Source organism: Vespa velutina, chromosome 18 (assembly GCF_912470025.1).
Source record: "Vespa velutina chromosome 18, iVesVel2.1, whole genome shotgun sequence".
Classification (NCBI taxonomy): Eukaryota; Metazoa; Arthropoda; class Insecta; order Hymenoptera; family Vespidae; genus Vespa; species Vespa velutina.
In genome coordinates, this window is record NC_062205.1 from 4,067,488 (window position 1) to 4,088,329 (window position 20,842).

A 20,842-nucleotide genomic window follows, 5' to 3' on the forward strand; every position below is an offset into this window, starting at 1 on the left:
TTGATCAAATTTAATACGTTACCGGGACGCGTCTAATCCATCTTTCGTCAATTCTTTAGAATTGTCTCGTTAATTATTTGTATCTTTTATGAATATTCATTATCGTTGAGAAAAGATAAAGGAAAAAAGAAAGAGAAAAGAGAAATAGAGTGAATACGCTGGGGCAAAGAAATAACGAGAGATCGTGGGTAGCATAAATCTTGAGGCTTTCGGAGCCGATCTCGTTTCAGAATCATCCACTGCGAAAAGCCTTCCTCGTCTGGATGCCCGAGATGGTAATACGATATTGCCCTTTCTCTTCGATCCTATCGAGTCTCGAGAGCGGAACGCACTATCCAATGATATTTGCATTGTTGTACTCACCGATAGAAGACGGATTCGTTGAAAATTTTCAGTAAAGTTCGAATAAAAGGACTCCTTAGATTTCTCTAGTTCAATCGTGTTTTATGCTCGATTTTCTCGAACGACTTTCTTTTAAATATTGATTAAGTTATACGTATATATACATCTAATATGTAAGAAATTCTTTTTTCAAATCAACGTCTCTAATAATCGTTCTTTAATAAAAATTGCTCGTACCAATGGAAATAATTCAGCGGACAATCTCGATATTTTCCCTTTTTTATTTTCCTTGGTCTCAACGGTACGGAAAAAATTTATGCGAGCTTCCAACGTACGGACGACACGCGGAAGTGGCCACCTTCTATAAGATATAAAGGTCGAACGGACGTTGGGCAAAGTTTACGAACTGTAAAAATCGTATACCTACCTGACGACGCTTCGTTTTTTTTTTGTCGTTCTTATAATTAATTTCCCTTTCGGATTGCGCGCGAAACGACGTTTGCCGTTGTTACGAGATGAGAAAACCTACGTTTCTACGTTTCCATTTTTCTTCTTTTTCTTTTTTTTTCTTTTTTTACAGTACCTACTTTACTTGGACGCGTTAAACGTCGAAGACGAGTTCCGTCTCGAGCGACTCGTGACGCGTCGAGTGTCAAACAGCGTCTGTCGCCGATGTACTTTGCAGATACAAAGCGAAGCGAACAGGAGGGAAAAGTGAGGAAGAGGAAGGGAGAGGGTAGAGAAAAAATAAGGAGAAGCTGAAAAATGATTTGGCCATATACTCAGCGGTACATAAATCTTAATGAAAAATCTGTCTTGTTGAATATCGAGCGGGTACGGGCGGCCTGCCGAAGACGCGAACCGATAATGGAGATGGATCTGCGGATGAGAGAGCGTGAGAGGAAGAGAGAGAGAGAGAGAGAGAGAGAAAGAAATGAAGAGAGAGAAAAATAATTCCGTGCTACCCTTGTGCACCAAAGTACGTTTCGTTGCTTCCAAGTCATATTTCGTCGTGGCAAGAGACGCTCCGTTGGCTGCCATTGGCTCCGTCGTGTCACGAACGGAGGATATTTACAATTTATGCGCGAAAAGGACTCGAGAGAGAGAGAGAGAGAGAGAGAGAAATATATACGGATATATAGTCAAACCGCTCGGGAAAACCGCAACGGTATATCCGCGTTGACATTTTCTCTAATCCAGATGTCATTAAAGCGGATTACTAGGGAGAATTAATATGCAAATTAATGCACGCAACCTCCGCTTCCTCTCTCTCTCTCTCTCTCTCTCTCTCTCTCTCTCTTTCTCTCTTTCCGTGCTGTTTCGTCCTTCGCGTGCGTCAACGCATACGCGCATATAGGCAGAACCGCTGCTGAGCGCATACAGGGAAAGAGTCAGTGAGATGCATGTGAGTCACCGCCGGCGAGCATTAGGCCACTCGAAAATCCTATTTACTTAACGTTGGCTCTCCCACCTTTCAAAGAAGTCTCTTTCATATCGTGGTAGTAGTATGACGAGTACATTGCAAAAAGATTAAATGATAAATTTCTAAAGGATCGAGAGAGAGAGAGAGAGAGTGAGAGAGAGTCGGTACTTCCGACGCGAAACTTATCCGACGATCGTTGTCATTTATCCACCCACTTTGCCGGAGGCCCCATAAACCCTCTTTTGTTTGTTTCTCCTCGAAAAATGGCTTTATGTTTCTACTTGCGGTTTCATTCCGACTATACTCATGTGAGAATTTTTTATTGAAAATCTTTTGTCAAAGGCCAGGGATCAAGCAAGGGAGCAGACAAACGATATATCCAAAGTAAATATCCATTATATACGCACGTAGATATCTCGAGGAAACATTACAGACGTATAAGAAAAAATATAGAAATATAATGATCTACGATTTGAACCTGCACTCGAGTTAATGCTTGAGCTATGAGAAAAATATCACGAATGCAAGTACCACGTAGAAGGGTACTGCATTAAACTTGTCTCGCGTACGGTCAAAAGATTTTTTCGCGTCCGTAAACTCGGCCCTGTTCAACGTTCAAAGCAACCAAGTAGTAGACTGCTGCTGCGACCTTCTTTCTTTCTTTCTTTCCTTCTTCCTTTCTTTCTTTCTTCCTTCCTTCCTTCCTTCCTTCCTTCCTTCTTCCCTCCCTCCCTCCTTTTCTACACTCGTAGATGTTTCTTCATAGAGCTCGGCTTTTTACGCCTGGCTGGCAAGTTTTTTCAGCCGAGGCGTCGTAACGACTTCAATTTAGTGCTACGTTTTCAGCATATTCGCCCCCGTTACTCGTATCTCTTCCTTTTCCTCTACATTCGTCATCTTTAGATCCTTCCTTCCTTCCTTCCTTCTTCATCTCCGCGCGCGACTTTATACTTTGCATAAACGCCGTGTCAAAGTTAGAAACCTTTTCAAAAGAAAGTAAGAAATCCACGGATACAAAGTTAACCTGAAGAAATTTAGAATATAATAACGGGAAAGAAATAACCGGTGGGAAAAGGTTAAACGAAAGGATTGGTCCTAACGTTGAAGGCCCTTCTGTTAAATACATCTTCAATTCTTATTGTTAGTAAAACATTATTCGTTACGCGTACAACTTACTTGGGAAAAAGTTTTCAGTTTATTTCTTTGACTTTCGTTTTAAATCCCCGCGGATTTATGTGAAATAAGCGACGGTCGTCCAACGTTAATAGCTTCTTCCTTAAAACTTGGTAGAATAAGCTTTCAATTCGCAGCTTGCATAGAAATTTAACGGTAATCATGCGCGTTGCGAGTAAAGAAAAATTCTTCGTGGCCTAGACTTCGTTGTCGGTCCTTTTATTCGCGCTTCACGGGATCGAAAAACAAGTAAAAAGATAAAGAAACATAAATCAAAGCGATTCTCTAAGGTATGGTACTACGATAACATACGGCTACATACCCTTTTAACGTTTTCTTCATAATAAAACAAAATTTATATAGCGAGCTAGAGATAATAGAGCGTAAAGGGAAAATTTTTCGAGAGATATGTTGACAGAAGAGAAAAGAAAAAGTATGAAGGACGGACCTTTTACTCACTGTTAGGAATCTCATCTAACTTAGGGAAAACAAACGAATCTTATCGTTAAGACATTTGTCTTAAATGATAAGATTTCGAGTAGGATGAGGAAAAAGAGAGAAGGTGGGAGGAGAGGGAACAAAATTGAAACGAGACGATTTACGACATTTTCCAGTTTCTCCGACTGGTTCAAGCTTCTTTCTGACGCAACCCTGACACATGTACATTGTAAGACGGTCCGAATTGTGGCGCATTCCTTTCAACCGCTTTCGACGACGACGACGACGACGACGACGACGACGACGACGACGAGTCTGCGGAGATCCGTGAGTGTACCCGTCAAGAACTTAATTACGGAGAAAAGACGATTATGGACGAGTTAAAGGCTGGAGAAAGTTGGGGACAAGCAGAAAACGGAAGGTAGTCAAAAGAGGGATGGAGGCCGACCCTCCTCTTTTACTTCTCTTTCTCCTTTCTTTTTCTTTTCTTTCCTTATACCAGCGGAGCAAGCTCGTCCCGTGAATAAAAAGTTTCCGCGGGATTAATGGTAACGACGATAACGAAGCCGAGTGTCAGCGACAACCGTTTAATCTTTGCGCTGGACAATGATCGCGATCCTACGTCTTCTTCCTTTTTATTCTTTACCTCTTTGGCCCTCGCGTCTCGCAACGTTCGTTCTTTCCGCGAATCATCAAATCCCTGAAAAAATATCAAATCAAATAGATATTTATCCATTAAATACACGTCAACCATGAATACGTTTCCCATATTTCCAGTTATCAAATTAACGCGAATGGACTGCGTTACGGCTCGCATAAATTACATTTCGTTCAATTATATTCACGATTACATTCGCCGATACTACTAACGTTTATTAAATAGGAATGAAAGTTTATCGACATTTTCAACGAGCGAACGAGTTTATGAAAATTTACCAAAATTTTCGACGTAACGCGCAATTAATTTCTTTCTTTTTCCTTTCTCTAAGCGAATTACCTATAATAAAAGGGAAGAGAGAACAAGAGGTAACCTTTTAAAAAGTATCAACCATCGTAACCCCTTTTGTTCGTTAGTGTTCTTTTTGACGAAAAGTCAGATTTATCTTTCTCCTTACCCTCTTTTGAAGAGATATCTCTTGTAGAGAAGCTTTCGTGTTACGTTGGAAGCGATAAACCAGAGATAAATTGGGAAATTCTGCTCGGCGCTCAAATCTCAAGTTTAATTTTCCTTACTCGCGTTTGCACGGCATACATCGCGAGGTTTGCATAGCACATAAAGCGGCCAATCAAATGTCTGCGCGTGCGAGAAGGAAACAGAGAGAGAGAGAGAGAGAGAGAGAGAGAGAGAGAACGGACGAGCTTCTATCTTTCCTTCGATTCCTTTTTTTCCTTTGGACGCGCGTGAAAGAAGAAACGAAAGGCGAAATACAGAGAGAAACAGAAGGAATGGAAAGAGTTTCATCCTGTTACTAGGATTTCTACATCGTTTCATCTCCTATCTAGTTAGAATAGACATAGGTGGACGCACGTTTCTCTATACTTTTATTTCGTTTCGAACATTAACGACTTTTTTTTTTTTTTTTCCCCCATATAAAATTACGTCATTTCCATCTCCAAAATATACTTGTTTTTATATATATATATATATATATATAGATATAGATATACATATATGTAGCATACTCTACCTACTCTCCAAATGCTTGGAACTTGTCGAAGTACCTTCCATCAAGCTTTTAAAGTTCGACGTTAAATTTTATTTTTCGAAACGTCCAAAATCCTTTCTACGCTGTCCGTGTTTTTCAAAAACCAAAAAAAGAAAAATTGCACGTCAACGTTTTAACGAAATATATTCGTTTTTCATCAACAAAAAGTGTTCGCGCGTGTACTCTAAATTTTAACTATACCATATGGACGTTAGGTAACCGAATTAAGTGTCTATTTGATGCACGTGGACGTACACGAGCGTATCACATGGGAAAAGAGAGGAAGGGAGAGAACAATAACTCGAGTTTGAAGGAAGTTTGAGATAGTTGAATGAAACACACTCTCTCTCCCTTCCTACGAATCCGATCTAAACGACTGTTTATCGTCGGTCACCACGTAATGTCCACTTTCGAGAAACACAAACTTATCTGAAGCAAAGTTTACCGCCTTAGAGAACGAAAAGCAAGAAAAGTCGGTTACCAACACCGTTACAGCTCGCGTCGCTTTTCTTCGAAGGCCCGAGTGATACACGGAAACAATGAAGTCCTTCGAACTAGGAAACTTCTTGCAAGCCACGCTCTTAGAAACTCTATCGTTTTTCCTTTTATTTGACATATATACCTCTTGTCTCACTTAACTCTTACAAATTGTTTTTGTCAGTATCGTTAAAACTCTCCTCTTAAATTACTTTTGTGATATTAAGCGATACAATTTTACGATATACTCTATATATCAAAATAAAGATGTAAATATTACTCAATGCCTCTCGTTCGTTATTCCGTTTTATCCATTTTACGACACAAACAGAAATCCAAGCTTATACCTATCAAAAGTTATACGAATAAACGATCCTAGTTCGACAGTGAACGTACCTTTTGATCCTTCTGCCAAATGCACTGACCCCTCTTGCCTAGCACGCGACAGATCAACTTTGCATCTTGACCGGGATTAACTTCCGTGTACTGCGGTGTTTCTTCGAACTGCTGAATCCCGTGACAAACTGTAAAGACAATAATTAATTCAATACTAAACGAGATTTCTTTTGTTTTTTCACCATCTCGTTAGGATTATATCAAAATTCATTAAGTCGAGAGGAACGATTATTTCGTGCCGGTGTAACCTTACGTCGATAGGGTACGATTGTCTCAGAAAGAAAATAAATTCGTTTTACGTTTCCTTAACGAAGAGAGAAAGAGGGTGTGGGGGGAGGGGGTGGGGGGTGGAGAGGGAGGGGAGGGAAAGAGGACCAGTTGTTAAACGAGAATAAGAGAATAGCAACTTTGTATTTCTTATAAATCGTGACTTACTTTGTCAGGGGTATTTAACCCAGTTACTTCTCATTAAGGCAGTTATTTAATACGCAACTTTGTTGATTTACTTAACTCGCCATGCTCGGAAATTTTGTCGAGAAAGAGAGAGAGAGAGAGAGAGAGAGAGAGAGAGAGAGAGAGAGAGAGAGAGAGAGGGAGAGAGAGAAAGAAATAAAACAAGAGCTCCATTCATCGTAATATTTTTTTAAAACGCTTCCGTAAATTTTCGATAATCTTCGGCGGATTAACTTGGAGTGAATGTTTTTTTGATATTTGCAAATCTCGAAAGTACATAAATCGATAAAGTCGATTCCATACGAACGCAGGGAGAAGTCAAAGCTTCGATGATACGGCACAAATATAGAGAACGTACAGCATATATATATATATATAGTTGTTAGATATATGTGGCGTTGGCAACGTACAGTGCTTTCGCAGGATTGCAATGTTAAAAATTCAATTTTTCACCGAGGCAAAAATGATTAATAAAGCGCGCTACTCGCATATATACCAGCTAGCATGGGAATAAGTTTGCAAAATTAACAAAGCACGCTCAGCCGACGAGCTGACCGTGTTTCGCGAATCTCGCAACAATATTTACGTATTCGCCAAAAAGAAAAACAATTCGGCCAGCTGCCGACCCTATTCATATTCTTCTCATCGATATGAAAATATACAAGTTGTATATTCCTTTTCTTTTTTTTTCGAATCATCATTCGTCATCAAAGATTTACAATAGTTTGCATATAATAGAGTCAATTCGATACATCGATTAATGCAATTTTCTCTTTTGAGAAGATTGGAATAATAAACGCTTAAATTAATTAAAACATGGTATATGTAAGATTATAAACGAGAGAGAGAGTTGCGAGACACTCGCAAAGCGAGTTAAGCGAGCAAACTCGAAAACACGAGCGAGGCGTCGAAAGACGGTGATGCGTAGATAAGGCAAGTAACTTCCGCAACAGGTCGCGTAAATTCGAAGCTTAGAGTCTCCTATAGACGCTAGAGTTGTTAATTGTGTTTGTACGTCCGTCTGCAATCGCAGGACGTGCAAATATATTTACTCGAACCAAAATTCGAGTTTCCCAGTACTCGGTGAGCTAGCTTGGCGATCAATAATATTGAGCCCAGTTACCGTTCATTCTATGGAAATTTCCAAGATGGACGTTTACGTGATAATATCCGAGTATTAATGAACGAACAGCATTAAAATATCTGACGAGTTTGTCTTCTTGGTGAACGAATTTGAAAGTTAACTTTCAGTCTTTCACGGATCGAACGATCGTCCGAACGTACTTTCGCGGTTTGTTACGTAGAAGCGTGGAAAACGTAGAACATAGGAGGAGAACGTTTGGCAGTTTAGTCGTTAATTTCGTTTGCAATTTCGTTGCGTCTGGGTTGCCAGTACGAATACTCGTTCGAGTACTCCCCTCGTGGAGAAAGAAGAAGAGGAGGATGAGTAAGATAAAGAGTTTCTCTCGAATGGGTTTGGTGCAAATTTGCTTTGCGCGAGCGCGCGACCGATACTACTCGAGGAGGTGAAAAACAACTATTCGCCATTCAGGAACCAAAGGAGAAAGTTGCGCAAGTACGAAACGGTGTTTTCGTAGAGAGGAAATTAGCGAAGGATCGCACTCGTAGTTTCTACAGATGCAACGAGAAGAAAGTGCGCCCGCCCTCTCACCCCTCCCCCTCCCCCGTCCCGTCTCTCTCTCTCTCTCTCTCTCTCTCTCTTATCCGGTAAATCAAAGTTAATTAACGATGAATGCAAAGATAAAGTTTTTTTTAAATTCGATGGAACGATTTTCGAGGATGTAAAGTTCTTCGTTATTACCGTTTCGGTCTGCAACGAGGAGAAAGTCTGCTATCGGGGTGAGTTCCAGACGCGGTGTCGCGAAGTTTTAAAAGCATTCTGAGATTTTTAACGTGGCGCAAGTTACTCGCTTAAAACCGAGGAGAATTTTATAGTCGATTCGGGCATAATTTCATCGTAAATTATAGCTCGCAACGCCGGCTAACTTTTTCTTTATGCTCCCTTGCGAACCGAACTTCTCGGTCTGTTGACGAGCAAGAAATATGGTGATTGTATATGTATCTGAACGGTACGTAATATTCCCGGAAACAAGCTACAAAATCTCTCGAATTCGTCGGAATTTTGACGAGTTTTAAGGAGAAAGGAGTTCTTAAAGGAAGAAGAAAAGGATGCGCTTGGATAGGAAGGAAAGAAAAGGTGAACAAAGGAATAAGAGAGAATGGACGACGAGTTCGCGTCGAGTTAATAAAGCACTTTGCTCGACCGTCGCCCGAAGCTTTTTGTTCGTTGGTTTTTGCTCTTTTTGCGAGCGCGAGCGCAAACGAGGGAAAAAACAGAGTTGCGCATGGCCGAGTGCGAGAGAGAGAGAGAGAGAGAGAAAACAAAAAAGAAAAAAAAAAAAACAAAATGTTTCGTCGACGATCGTAGATATACTATTGACTTTGTAGAACTGGCGTGTGCGCGAGTTGAGCTGATAACTGGAAAAAATTTTAGATAACGCGATATCGCAGCGTCAGCCATGTTGACATTTAATCACGATAAAGCGCCAACTTCGTCCTGGGAGTTTATTTTTGATGCCGTCGTGGGATGAATTTAAATATAAAATCACGAACGGGCACGGCCACGGGAAGAATAAAGTAATTCACGGGATTCGAGGGAAACGTTCGTTCGAATCAACGACATCAAAATTTTACGATTATCGCAAAGCCATTTGCGACAAAGCCAGTGCGGTCTCTCGTTATTACGAGAGGAATGGACGCGCACTACCAGAGAGTAATGTAAATATGAAAGGTTTGCCAAAGTCCAAACAATGTCACAAGGAAGAATCTTTCGACACTATGAACGATTAATCTCGCGCATATACAACAACCTCAAAGGGATGGTCTCGATATTATTCTTCCGCGAACAAAGATTTGGCATGTATCCCCCCACCTGTGCATGTCGCACAGAACAAATCGATTATATTATATTCGAACGACGCATCTATGGATTCGAATCTACAGAAGAAGAGGTAAGATAAACTAGGATAAGATCCTTCAAATTGATCGAAAGTATATAACGGAAAATATTCGGTAGAGGAACCGCTAATAATCGCGGATCAATGTAAATGGAGGATAACGCTAATTGGTTTTACAAAGACCGCGTTATCGGTACATTCCCGTCCTCGTTGTTGCTATCGTTGATTCGACGCGAAGCGTGCTCACGCGTACTTCTGCAACGAACGATCATCTATTAACATGTCACACCGCCTGTCAATTAACCATTACACACACCTGCCGCTTTCTCCAATATTCACAATATCCGACGAAATGTGGGATATACGATATATTGTGTGATCGGCGCTTGACGGCGATCGGGGGAAAAAAAAAAAAAATGGATGAAAAAGTGGGTCGATCGTACGAACTCGAAGTATCTAATATCCGTTGGATACCTATATGGACGTCGAAAGAGTTACGCTTAAGGTGATATTAAATATGATACCTGTGTTCAACCAGGATAGGGCAGAGGGGAAGAGAGAGGTGGAGATTTTGATCGATTTTGATCGATTTTGATCGATTTTGATCGATTTTAATTCGAACGGGAATCGTTTCGTTAATTCGACGGGAAATACCGAGTGCCCCCTAGAGGAGCATACTCGTTCGAAATATATCCTAGAAATAACCTCGGGCGGGGGCCGCCTTTAAAAGCACTTTGCGAACCTCTTAGCGCGTACGACGAGAGGAACGCTTGTCGCGGACTTTTCTCGTCATTTTTTAACGCACACCCGACGGTGACACCGAGAGAGATTTCTTCACCACGGAACGAAATGGAAATGAACGATTAGACGATAAGAGGATGACGATGAAAGAGTATGAAGATTTTTCTTGTCAAAGTGACTTGGAAATAAATTACGAATCTCTTTGAAGAAAAAAGACTTTGCAAACTCTCTAGACGCGAGAAGCGACCGTAATTGCTTTGTAACTCGTGAACGTACTATCGAAATGGGGGAAAGGTTTCAAAATCGTTTCCCGTGAAATTGCTCGCATTTGCGGCATTACCTAGACCATTTGCCTATGCTATATCTCGTTCCTATCGTTAATTCCACCGTTCCGCCTTTTTTCATATAATTTTACGCGTCGATCGCCTCTCTTCTCTTTGCTTTTGTTTTGTTTTTTCTATTTTCTTTTCTCCTTGCCTTCTTTTTCATTTTCATTATCAATAATTCGTTATCGTTGAAAAGTCAAGTTCTCTTTTGATAGGACGTCAACTACCGTACGTCCAAAGATCGTTAGAGCTATTCGATGAATTTAAAACGAATATAACTAATTAACAGTTATTGCGAGCTTCGATCGTCGAGCATTAGAGCAGTCGAATTGAAAATGGATCGATGCGTTTGAAATTCTCGCTTAGCTCTCTCTCTCTCTCTCTCTCTCGTGCCCTCGTCGATTCGCGCGACCTACTTCAAACAGTTGATAAAACATAACGAGGGAAAAAAGAAAAAAATTTCGGGAGGAGGAAAGGATTCGATAGGAAACGAGTTTTATTTAAGCACGCTTCGAAAACTTGACTAATACTCGCGGATCAATGGTCGAAGTAATCGTAACGTGCGGTACATACACGAGCCAAGGCCCGACGACGATTTAGTAACTGCGGAAAACCGAAATGAGATATTAATAATTGGACGTTTCAAAAACAAGTTAATGCGAATCGTTCGAATGGAAAACTGTAAAGCATGCAAATTTCAAAACCGCCAAATTATATGTATCCACGTATGAACATATTCGAGATGCGAATATATTTAGAACGAGAGAGAGAGAGAGAGAGAGAGAGAGAAAGAAAGTCGCAACCGAGTCAGTGTATTTTATCATACCGTATTTAATGGCTATTTGTTATTACTCAAAAGTGCTGTTACGAATCAATTGTAGTTGCGCAAAAAGAAGAAGCAATTAGACACATATGTATGTTCTAATTGCTTTTTCGAGAACGAACGTTCGATATTGCTAGGCCGACCGTTTCGATACTATTTAGCCCGTATCGTGCAATACAAGTGAAGAGATAATGTAATAATAATACTCGTTATTGTATCGACGATAAATCGACTCCGTCTAGCGAATTTACCGGGCAGCCATTTTCGATAAACACGTAAAAAAGCGTAAAAGGACCATATGCGTTGGCACATGAAACAATAACTTGCAATAATAATGCACGTTCCTTCGAATCCACCCTTGATATCTTTCCCCAACAAATTCGTTGCATTGGATCGACGGAGTATTACGTTGGCACTGAAAAGCACCGATCACGATCATGGAGAAGGGAGTAATAAGAGGACTTGATGAAACGTTAATTTCTTTCGCGAATAACGCGAAATCACAAATTGAACCATGGGAAATAAAATGTTAGATAAGTTTAAAACGATAATATCTTGATATTTCGATTTCGAGGGAAATTCGATTTCGAGCTGACGGATTGAGAGGGGAGGGAGAGAGAAGCGTTTCGCTCGAAAGGTTGAAAACGGCACGCGCGTACACCGTATTTACCGGAGTACGAAGTGGGCGTCGTCGAGATTGAAACGAAGCGTGAAACAACGAGCGGAGTTAATCGGAAAAGTGACGCATCCTGGACGGCCGTCCCGGATTCGTAGTTTAATCATGAATTTCGAACGAAAGTCACATCGAACTAGATCTTTAGAAGAGAGCTTTATTATTACACGTTAAGAAATATCGAGGAAAATGATATGGAAAATATTGGAATGCATATGTCGTTAGGTTAAATTGCGATACGTCACGAAATTAAATATAAATCTGGACAAGGACGATTTATTGGGGGAAAAACTGCATCGACTCGAATAAAAAATAGTTTGATTGCTCGTACGAAAATGACGAACGAACAATAGAGAATGTGAATACCGCGAGCTTCTTCGCCGGGATATTTCTCGATATTTTTCCGCGGATGCAACGGTGCATGCGACGGTGGTGCACGTATTATTCGTTCTCGCAGTCGAAGAAAAATACAATCGAACTACGCGCGTGACACGGCAGCCGACGGCCGCCCCGCGGTGCAAAGAAATTGCAACGTTCCAATTTCTCCCAGTTTTTCTCTCCCATCCAATTTCTCTCTCTCTCTCTCTCTCTCTCTCTCTCTCTCTCTCTCTCTCTCTTTCGTTCTCGCGAAATTCTATTATAGCGACCCGATTCCGAATGGTACCGCGGTAGATTTTCGACATTTAATTTTTTAACGGTTCGACTTCGAACGCCCCAATCGTCGATGATTCGAAAGCGGATTTTCCTTTCTTTCTTTCGCATAAAAATACGATCATTTGTAGCTTAAGAAATCCTTCGAATGGACTTCCGTAATCGCGCTTCATTTCGTTTACAACGAAACGAATAGTTTGAGGAAAGAAGAAGAAGAAACGTAGGAAAGAAGGGAGCGAAGGGTTGGGAGAGGTGGCGGGGGGGTGGGAAGAGAGAGAGAGAGAGAGAGAGAGAGAGAGAGAGGGGGGGGGGCGAAGGGACGCATTCACAAAAGTAGACGAAGCTAAAGTAAATACTACGAGAAGGGATGGGTAGGTGGTAACATCGGAAGCTCGACAACTCGAGACGCAGTAACGACGTTTCCGTATCTCGAATCTCGCTACGTAAAAAAGAGCTCCGCTTGCCGACGGCTGTAAAAAATTTCGCGAGTCTCATCCTCGTTAGGTGGAAGGATCACCGGGACGAATCTTTGTGTCCTGTCGAGCCTCGGGTAAAAAAGGAATAGGAGAAAGGTAGGGAAAAAGAAAAGGGAGAAAAAAAAGGAACACGTAAAATGAGATCGAGGAACGTGCGAGAGACAAAACTACGTACGCGCGCGACAGCGTTTCAATTCTCTCTTTTTCGGAAAAGTTCTTTGTACGTTGAGATCATTATAAACTTAAAAAATATAGCGCGCGACGAGTATAAAAAGACTTTTTTCACCGGTACGTAGGCGATTCATACGCGAATATTTATGGTTAAATATAAACTTTGCCCCTCTCCCCTGTTCTTTTTTTTTTTTCTTTTTTCTTTTTTCTTTTTTCTCCTTTTATAGCTATAGCATACGAATGTTTTTGTTAATTAGAATCGGGACATAAGGGGATAAATGAACACAGACTCTCGAGGATCGGTCGACATAGCGCGTTAAGAGTCGCGAGAAGAGCGAAATGGAACGGCTTGGAAGTGTCTCCCTTTGCGTACGTTCGCGTTTTGCGAGAAAAATGGACAAAGAACGGCTCGGAGGTGTTGCGATGACATCATCGGTGGAAGAGAAGAGAAAAGTAGAATACCGGTAGAACTAAGAGAAGGAAGAAGGGAAGAGCGAGGCTCTCGGGAAAAAGTAGAGAGGTTGCAAGGGGTTGGGTATGCGATAATTCACTCTCGACCGCGCGCGGCAGTCTCTGGAAATGGAGTCAACGCCGCGCCGAGCTCTCCCACCCACTCTTTCATCCCGGAGACTCGCAGTCGCGACGATGGAGCGGGGGAGGCTGCTGCCTTAAACGGGTTTGTATCCTCGATGAGGGGCAAATTAGGTTAGCACGAAAACAACCTATATACTCCTTCCTCTCTTCTCGTGAGCTCTCGAAAGCTCACGACTGTTCCCTCTTTCTTCTCTTCTCCTCTCTTTCGTTTGAGAGACAAATATACCTTGAAAATGTTGGTTATCCGAAATAATTAAAAGACAATTACCATTTGAATGGAAAAAGGACAATCCTTTTCCATAGAGTTTCTTCTTCGAGTTTGTTCGAATTGTCCGAAAGAAAAGCTCAAATATCTATATCATTTTCTCTTCTTATTTATCGGAGAAGAACGATCGAGAGAGACATTTCAGCACTTATCTCGGCATTCTCACGGATATAATCGCTTCGACCTAACGATTTAAATTTCAACTCCCAACGGTAATCTCGCGTAATATGCTCGCGCACGTACGAGGATGAATTATTCAATAGCGTTACTGAAAATTACCATAGCGTATCGCCGAATTATTGTTGGAAAGCGGTGATTTCGATTACATTTGGGGCGGGTGGTTAAGCCGAAAGGCTTCCCGACTTACAACACGGAGAGGTATAATCGGACGGTATAGTAATTTTATATTCTAAATGTCAGCCAGTTTGGGATTTTACTGAGATTCGATAGAGAAAAAATATATGGCAGAGTGCAATGACTGGGTCGAGATGGAGGGGGGGAGAGAGAGAGAGAGAGAGAGAGAGCAGAGAGCGATTGGTCAGAAGACAAGAATATTTTATGTTTTGTGTTTTGATATATACAGCCCGAGAGAATTAAATTTCCCCCTTTCACGTGCGCATTCCCAGCGCATCACTCGCGTTTCTCGTCCTTTTTCACTAGTCCATTCTTTTTCCCTTTTCACTCGGGGCCATACTGTAACCCGAGCGTGGAGACACGTCCGAAACGTAACGCAGATTAATCTGTTTGTTGATCCAACTCGTATTCTTTCTCTACTCCTGTTCTCTCCGTCTCGCGTCTCTCTTTGGTAAATGATGGAAGGCGTTTCATCATATTCCCTTCAGCGTATATTTTTGCACCGTCTCTGTTTTCATTTCCCTCGCAGCCCTCTCTCTCTCTCTCTCGTTGCGCGTTGTTCCTTCGCACGATAAAAGAAGCAAACTTTTCGGCTTCTATCGAGAGGCATTAGAGCTTAATAATAAAGAAGAAAGGGAGAAACAGCGAGATGAAAAAGAAAGAAAAAGATGGAAGGAAGCCGACGGAGTTAAGCCGGCTTTATTTCTTATTTTTCATCGAATGCCGATCGAACGAATCGGTGGCACGAACAAAAGGAAACGAACGCTTCCTTATAAATGGAGAAAGCGAATTAATTTATCGTGATAGTCGTCCCAGCTCTTTTTTTTTTCCCCTCTATTAACATTGGGGCAGGCACAATTAACATCAAAGTTCAGCTCTGTCGGTGCCGCTGGTTAAGGAGAATCGCGAACGGTGTGCGGGCATAAATTTCTACGATAGAAGCCTCCACGGTCGTTTGGTCGTTATTAAATCCGAGCACAGTTTAAAAAATGATATTCGATTCGCAAATCATAAGGCGCGCGGCCACATTCATTTCTTTGGAAGAGCGAATGATACTACCGAGAAATTCAATAATAATTCAGTAAAGGAACTATCTATATAGATATATGGTAAAGAGTATCAAAAGTTACATACCCAAGAGATATATCATTGCGTTACTTTTGATTCAAAGTTATAGAACGCGCGTATACATACGTGCTCCCTCCTTTCTTCTACATTTGCCATTCTTTGTATCTCTATCACGGATCAGATTCTTCGATAACGCGAAAGACGTTTTCAAATCGTACTCGGTATTGAGATACTTTTTGTTTCCTTTAGCGCATATACCATCGAAGCGTAACTCTTTAACTCCGGCAACTCCGACAATTCCCGAAAGATCTTTATCATACTTTTAGCATGGCTAATGGACGAGGTTACGAATGGATCGTCGGATTTTTTTCCATGATCCACGAAAGCCCATGGAAAGGTCCATACCCTTTTTGGTAGCATCGATGCGTTCCTTGAAAATTTTGCTTTAGAAAAGTGCCTAGAGGAATAAACAAGAGCGTAGAGGAAGGTACTACTTTTTATCACGAATCGAGTATGATATGGGTCTATTAAAACAGTCGAATTCGAAAAAGCGACGAATTTAGATAATTACATAATTATTGGACGTACTCGCGGTCCATTAGAAAGGTAACAGAGATCTTCGAGAGTAAATAATCCATGAAGCGCGAAACAGCCTGTATTTCCATTGGCTAGGTTGCAAATGGGGCTCCGGTTCCCTTGAGAAAGCAAAAGCTCGCTCTCGGCTTTGCTACGTGCAAACCCATAATTAATATTAAGTAACAAAGTCTGGCGTCCTCTCTCGAAACCGCGACTACACGATTTACGTATCGTTTATTATACTTTGCCGCAGCTTGCAACGCGCAAAGGGAACAAAGCGTTTTTCGAGCCCAAATACGATCGACGTACGGCCTTGTTTGCGGTTCCCCTCCCTTTAACCCTTTTCCTCCCACCTCTCTTTCGCTCGTACGAGCAATCATCGGATTATTCGCGCGCGGATAATAAGGATTATAAGCCTGTACGCGGCGAATACGACACGGTTAATTGTCGAATTAAATGCGCGTAAGACGCAATTGAGAACGTTAAACCGTGCCATTGGTTCGATAAACTTCGTAGAAGCATTATTAATAATTAATTATTGGAACAAGTCGTCATACGAGAATAAGCATGCAAAGTGACCGCGTACGCGAGAAGCACGTAACGCGATCTCAATTTGCAACGACAACACAACTGGCACAGTCGTCGATACGAATGCCTCCGAACAAAAGCATGCGAAACAAGCGCGAACGTCGGCATTCTTTTTCCTCTCTCTCTTATACTCGATACTCGTTTTCAGTTGGCAATCTCTCTCGTTCTTCTTCCTACAGATAGTCGAGAAAAATCTCGACTCGTGCGGCCTGCCATTAGATAATATTTATTCAAGGCGCGTTCTCGTGCAACGTGAGCGCTCGCCTTCGGGGACGAGGTCGCTGAGCCGCCAACCGAATGTAAAATAAAAATATATGACATTAACGCACCGTCGCCGTCAGCTTTTAGCATTATTCCGACGGATTCTCTTTCTTCCTTTCTCTCTATCTACGCTTTCCCATCTATCTCTCTACTTTTCACCGTCTCGCGCGCCGAGAGAGAGAGAGAGAGAGAGAGAGAGAGAGAGAGAAGGAGAAAACTCTTCAGCGAGAAATCACACAGCTATGCGCTCACGTATGACCTTTCGTGGACGAGGCGTGATCCACGTTTAAAAGGACGTGAAAATACGCGTACGCTTAAGGGTATACGTGAACGCACACGAAACAGTATCTATGAGGAGGGTTCACCAGGATCCGTAGTAGTATAGCAGTGGTATTATATGTTTCTAGTGGTAGTGGATGGTGGTCGGTAGAGGCGACTATGGTAGCGGCTTTTGCACTTCTGTCCCTTTTCTACTCACGTCCCACTCGTACTTTATTTGCTTTGCAGCCGTTGGAAGAAAGAAGAGGAAGAGTGAAAGAGCGAGTCCAACGCGAGCAGAGAGAGAGAACGATAGAGAGAACATTTTTCACAGAACCGTGTGCTTTCAACTGTTATTTCAACGAAAATTCGCCAACGGCTCGCCATTGTCCCTGGCTGTCGCTACTACAACGGATTCCAGATATTGTCGCGATTTTTTCCCCGCATTTCTCCTTGCTCACGTTCTTCCTCTCTCTCTCTCTCTCTCTCTCTCGCTCTTAGAGTGACACACCACACAGGTTTACAAATTTACGCATACACGATTGCGTACACGAGAACACGAGAGACGAAGAAAGCTACGAATCAGAAGCTTCTCACGGATTTCTCTCTCTCTCTCTCTCTCTCTCTCTCTCTCTCTGTTCTCGCTTATTCGCATCGCCTTTCTTTTCCTTGGTGCAAAAGCAAATAAGAATGGATGACTCTATTAGCGTGCACGGACAGGCCGAATCGGTCATACCGAGTCCGAGCGGCGTACCAGTTAATCTTGATATATTGCTTTATTAAAAAAGTATTAAACTCCGGTCATTTGACTGGCGAAAAAATTTATGAGGGTAAAAAGCTCCGCCGTTAGCGTTGCTTAATCTTCTTGGGCAAGCACGAATCGTGCTGATCCAAGAGATTTCGTGGCGAGTGTCGTGCGATAAAGATACGAGAACTTACGATTAGACCTTACGGTCAGTAATTTTCGACGATCGTTCGTAGAGTCAGAAAACGTTCATTTGCTGCTAGGCTTCAAAGTGATAAAGAAGGGAACAACCCAAAAACGATTTCAAAGCTGAACGAAAGTTCGCCTCGTCCTTTCCTACTTTACGGTGAATTTAACGGTGGAAAACGTTTCTTCGTTTGCAGAGTTCTTTTCGGGAGAAAGGGAAACGGCTTTACGAATGACGATCTCTTTAAAGAGATTAGAGACAAATTGAATCTTTCACCGTCCTCGACCTTTTTTAACGACCCTCTCTAACCCAACAGACGAAAATCTCGAAGCAATTTCTTGTTATTCCCACTACTCTAATCCACGACCTCTGTGTCATCGTTTTCAAAGTTGGCGAACGAACGGAAGAATATCGAATGGTCGATTATAAATTCTCGATAGGTATCTTTCGAAAGAAATAGAAATCAATAACGTCGCTGATCACCGCAAAGAAAGTTCTCGACGATATCAAAGTTATTCGACGTGGAATCGTACGTGTTTCGCTTTGAAAAATACTACATCCACTCTATGCCCCTGTCGGGTTCAAAGGTCGCACGAGTATTTACTTGTTTGCTTTTCATTGTGCTCCGCAAATATCCCCCTGGTCCATCTCCCTTTCGACTTTGGGCGCGCGGCGCGGCGCTGCGAGAGAAAGCTCAATCTTTAATTTTGACCTAGCCTCGCTCATAGAAACTACCGGGCACTAGGTCGTTTTATTCGATTACGCGACAAAAGGATTCTTCCTCCTTGTCATCGAAGAGCGTCCGATAGATTTTCTTTTGCGGCTTCTCTTAGGTCGAAACGAGTACGACAGCCACTGTGTCTTTTTCAGGATTCAACCTCGAGGATATCTTATTCTCGTGTCGTACGTTGCAACGAGATAGCAACGTTACGTTTTCTCTTTTCTCGTCTCCGTTTTTCTAACCGGAATTCAACCACCGTCCGTTACTACCTTTTGTCCGCTGGCGTTACCTTTCGAAGACCGCGGATCGTTTCACGTTTCTTTCCCATCGGCGCAATATTCTCTAGTTGTCACGGGGCCTCGAACTATCCAACATGATTTTTCATTATCGCACTTTATTTCTCTTTTTCTACTACGACACAATCAACGAGTCCGCTATAATCGATATCTACCTATTGAACTATTGCAAATCGACTTTCCACGAAACGCAGATGCTAGACGTACGGCCAAAGGAAATGGACGTGGATCGAGTTATGTAAAATGCTTCGATCCGCGTAAAGCTCGATCTGATTTTACACGACCTATCTGTTTCTTTCCGAAGGAAAGAAATAAAAGTTAGATGAACGTCCGCCGTCTCTTTTCGATCTTTCTTCAGAAATCGCATAGATATATCTGAAAAGGATCGTCATCGAAGGGAACACCCGCTCGAAACATTGTGGAGGGAACAAAAGAAAAAAACAAAAAATAAAAAAAAGAAGAAAGGATGCCCGCGTAACTCGGTCGAAAACGAGATTTTGCTTGTTTTCGAGAAACAAGAGAGTTACTAATGACCCGCCGGCTAAACGTCGAGGGTAAAATGAAAGGGAAAATGATGCTTTCGTGGGTAACGAGAGAAAAAAAAAAAAAAAAGAAAAAAAGAAAGGGGCACACTTACTGATTGTGACATCGACTAATTTTTCATCAGAGTGGCTAGGTCGATGACAATACGACCAAACTGGCAAGAGGCAATCGTAAATAAAACGAATAACGCGGCGCAGTACTATGCGTAAAAATAAATTCGAAATTGTTATAGCGACGAGAACGCGAGCAGCAAATCTCACGATTCGATATTTCTAGGTAGCTTTTTCTTTTTTTTTTCTATTTTTTTTCCCTTTTTTTCTTTTTTTTTTTTTTTTTTCTTTTTTTTCTTTTTTTTCTACGACGAAACTTTGCAACGGATACATGCAACGAGCAACAAATCCCGACAAATGGAATATATTTGCTAGAACACAAGGGATGTGATATTTCGAGAGTTACGATCTCTTCGCGACTAAAGGAAATGTCGTTGTATCGGTGAGAGAAAGAGAGCAAATTCGTCAAAGGAAAAATCAAGAGCAACGAATTTACGAATCGTCTCTCGTTCGAAATAATAATTCCAATCTTTGAATATGTATTCCGTTATCGCGTTATATTCCTCTTAACGAGTAAGCGTTATGACGGACGTTTTTAACGGGCAAACTTAAATCTTTCGGAAAAGAGAATTCGAATGTTGAAAAATTCATCCGAACGTGTACGAAGTATATAGCTCCGTCAGTGTCAACGAGCGCATCGATATTCTTCTATAGTCGTTAAAAGATTAACTCGCGTCAACCTGAGGTCCTCTATTTTTTCTCTCTTTTTTCTTTTCCCTCTTGCAGACATCGTCGGTTGATAGGAAAAGCTCCGTTGATAGGCCGTATCTTCCACGGCTAAAGATATTATTTTAAAAGAGAAAGGAAGATAACTCGAAGGGTTGCTAGGTATTATATCCGATATAAGTCGTAAATAGTGGCACACGTATAAAGAAGGTAGGAAGGAAGGAGGCTTTTTCACGAAGGTTAGAAAACTTATTCAGAGCATAAGGATGGTTGAAAGGAAAGTACCCTGTGGGAACGTCAAAGAAAGCAGCGTGACTTATCGACGGCTTTTACCGCAAAGTGCAATACCACTCTTTTCATCTT

General features: G+C 41.7%; 1 protein-coding gene across 7 annotated transcripts in view; it reads right to left on the reverse strand.

Annotated features, from left to right (window-relative positions):
* Nucleotides 1-20,842, reverse strand: part of LOC124955300 (hemicentin-2) — an 86,037-nt gene that overhangs the window by 18,533 nt on the left and 46,662 nt on the right. For all 7 annotated transcript variants that reach the window (XR_007102830.1, XM_047509531.1, XM_047509527.1 and 4 more), the window contains exon 2: nt 5,956-6,083. Coding sequence is in view for 4 of the 7 variants with exons in the window: in XM_047509527.1 (XP_047365483.1) it covers nt 5,956-6,083 (128 nt within the window). In the remaining 3 variants the exon portion in view is untranslated. The remainder of the gene's footprint in view (nt 1-5,955; nt 6,084-20,842) is intronic.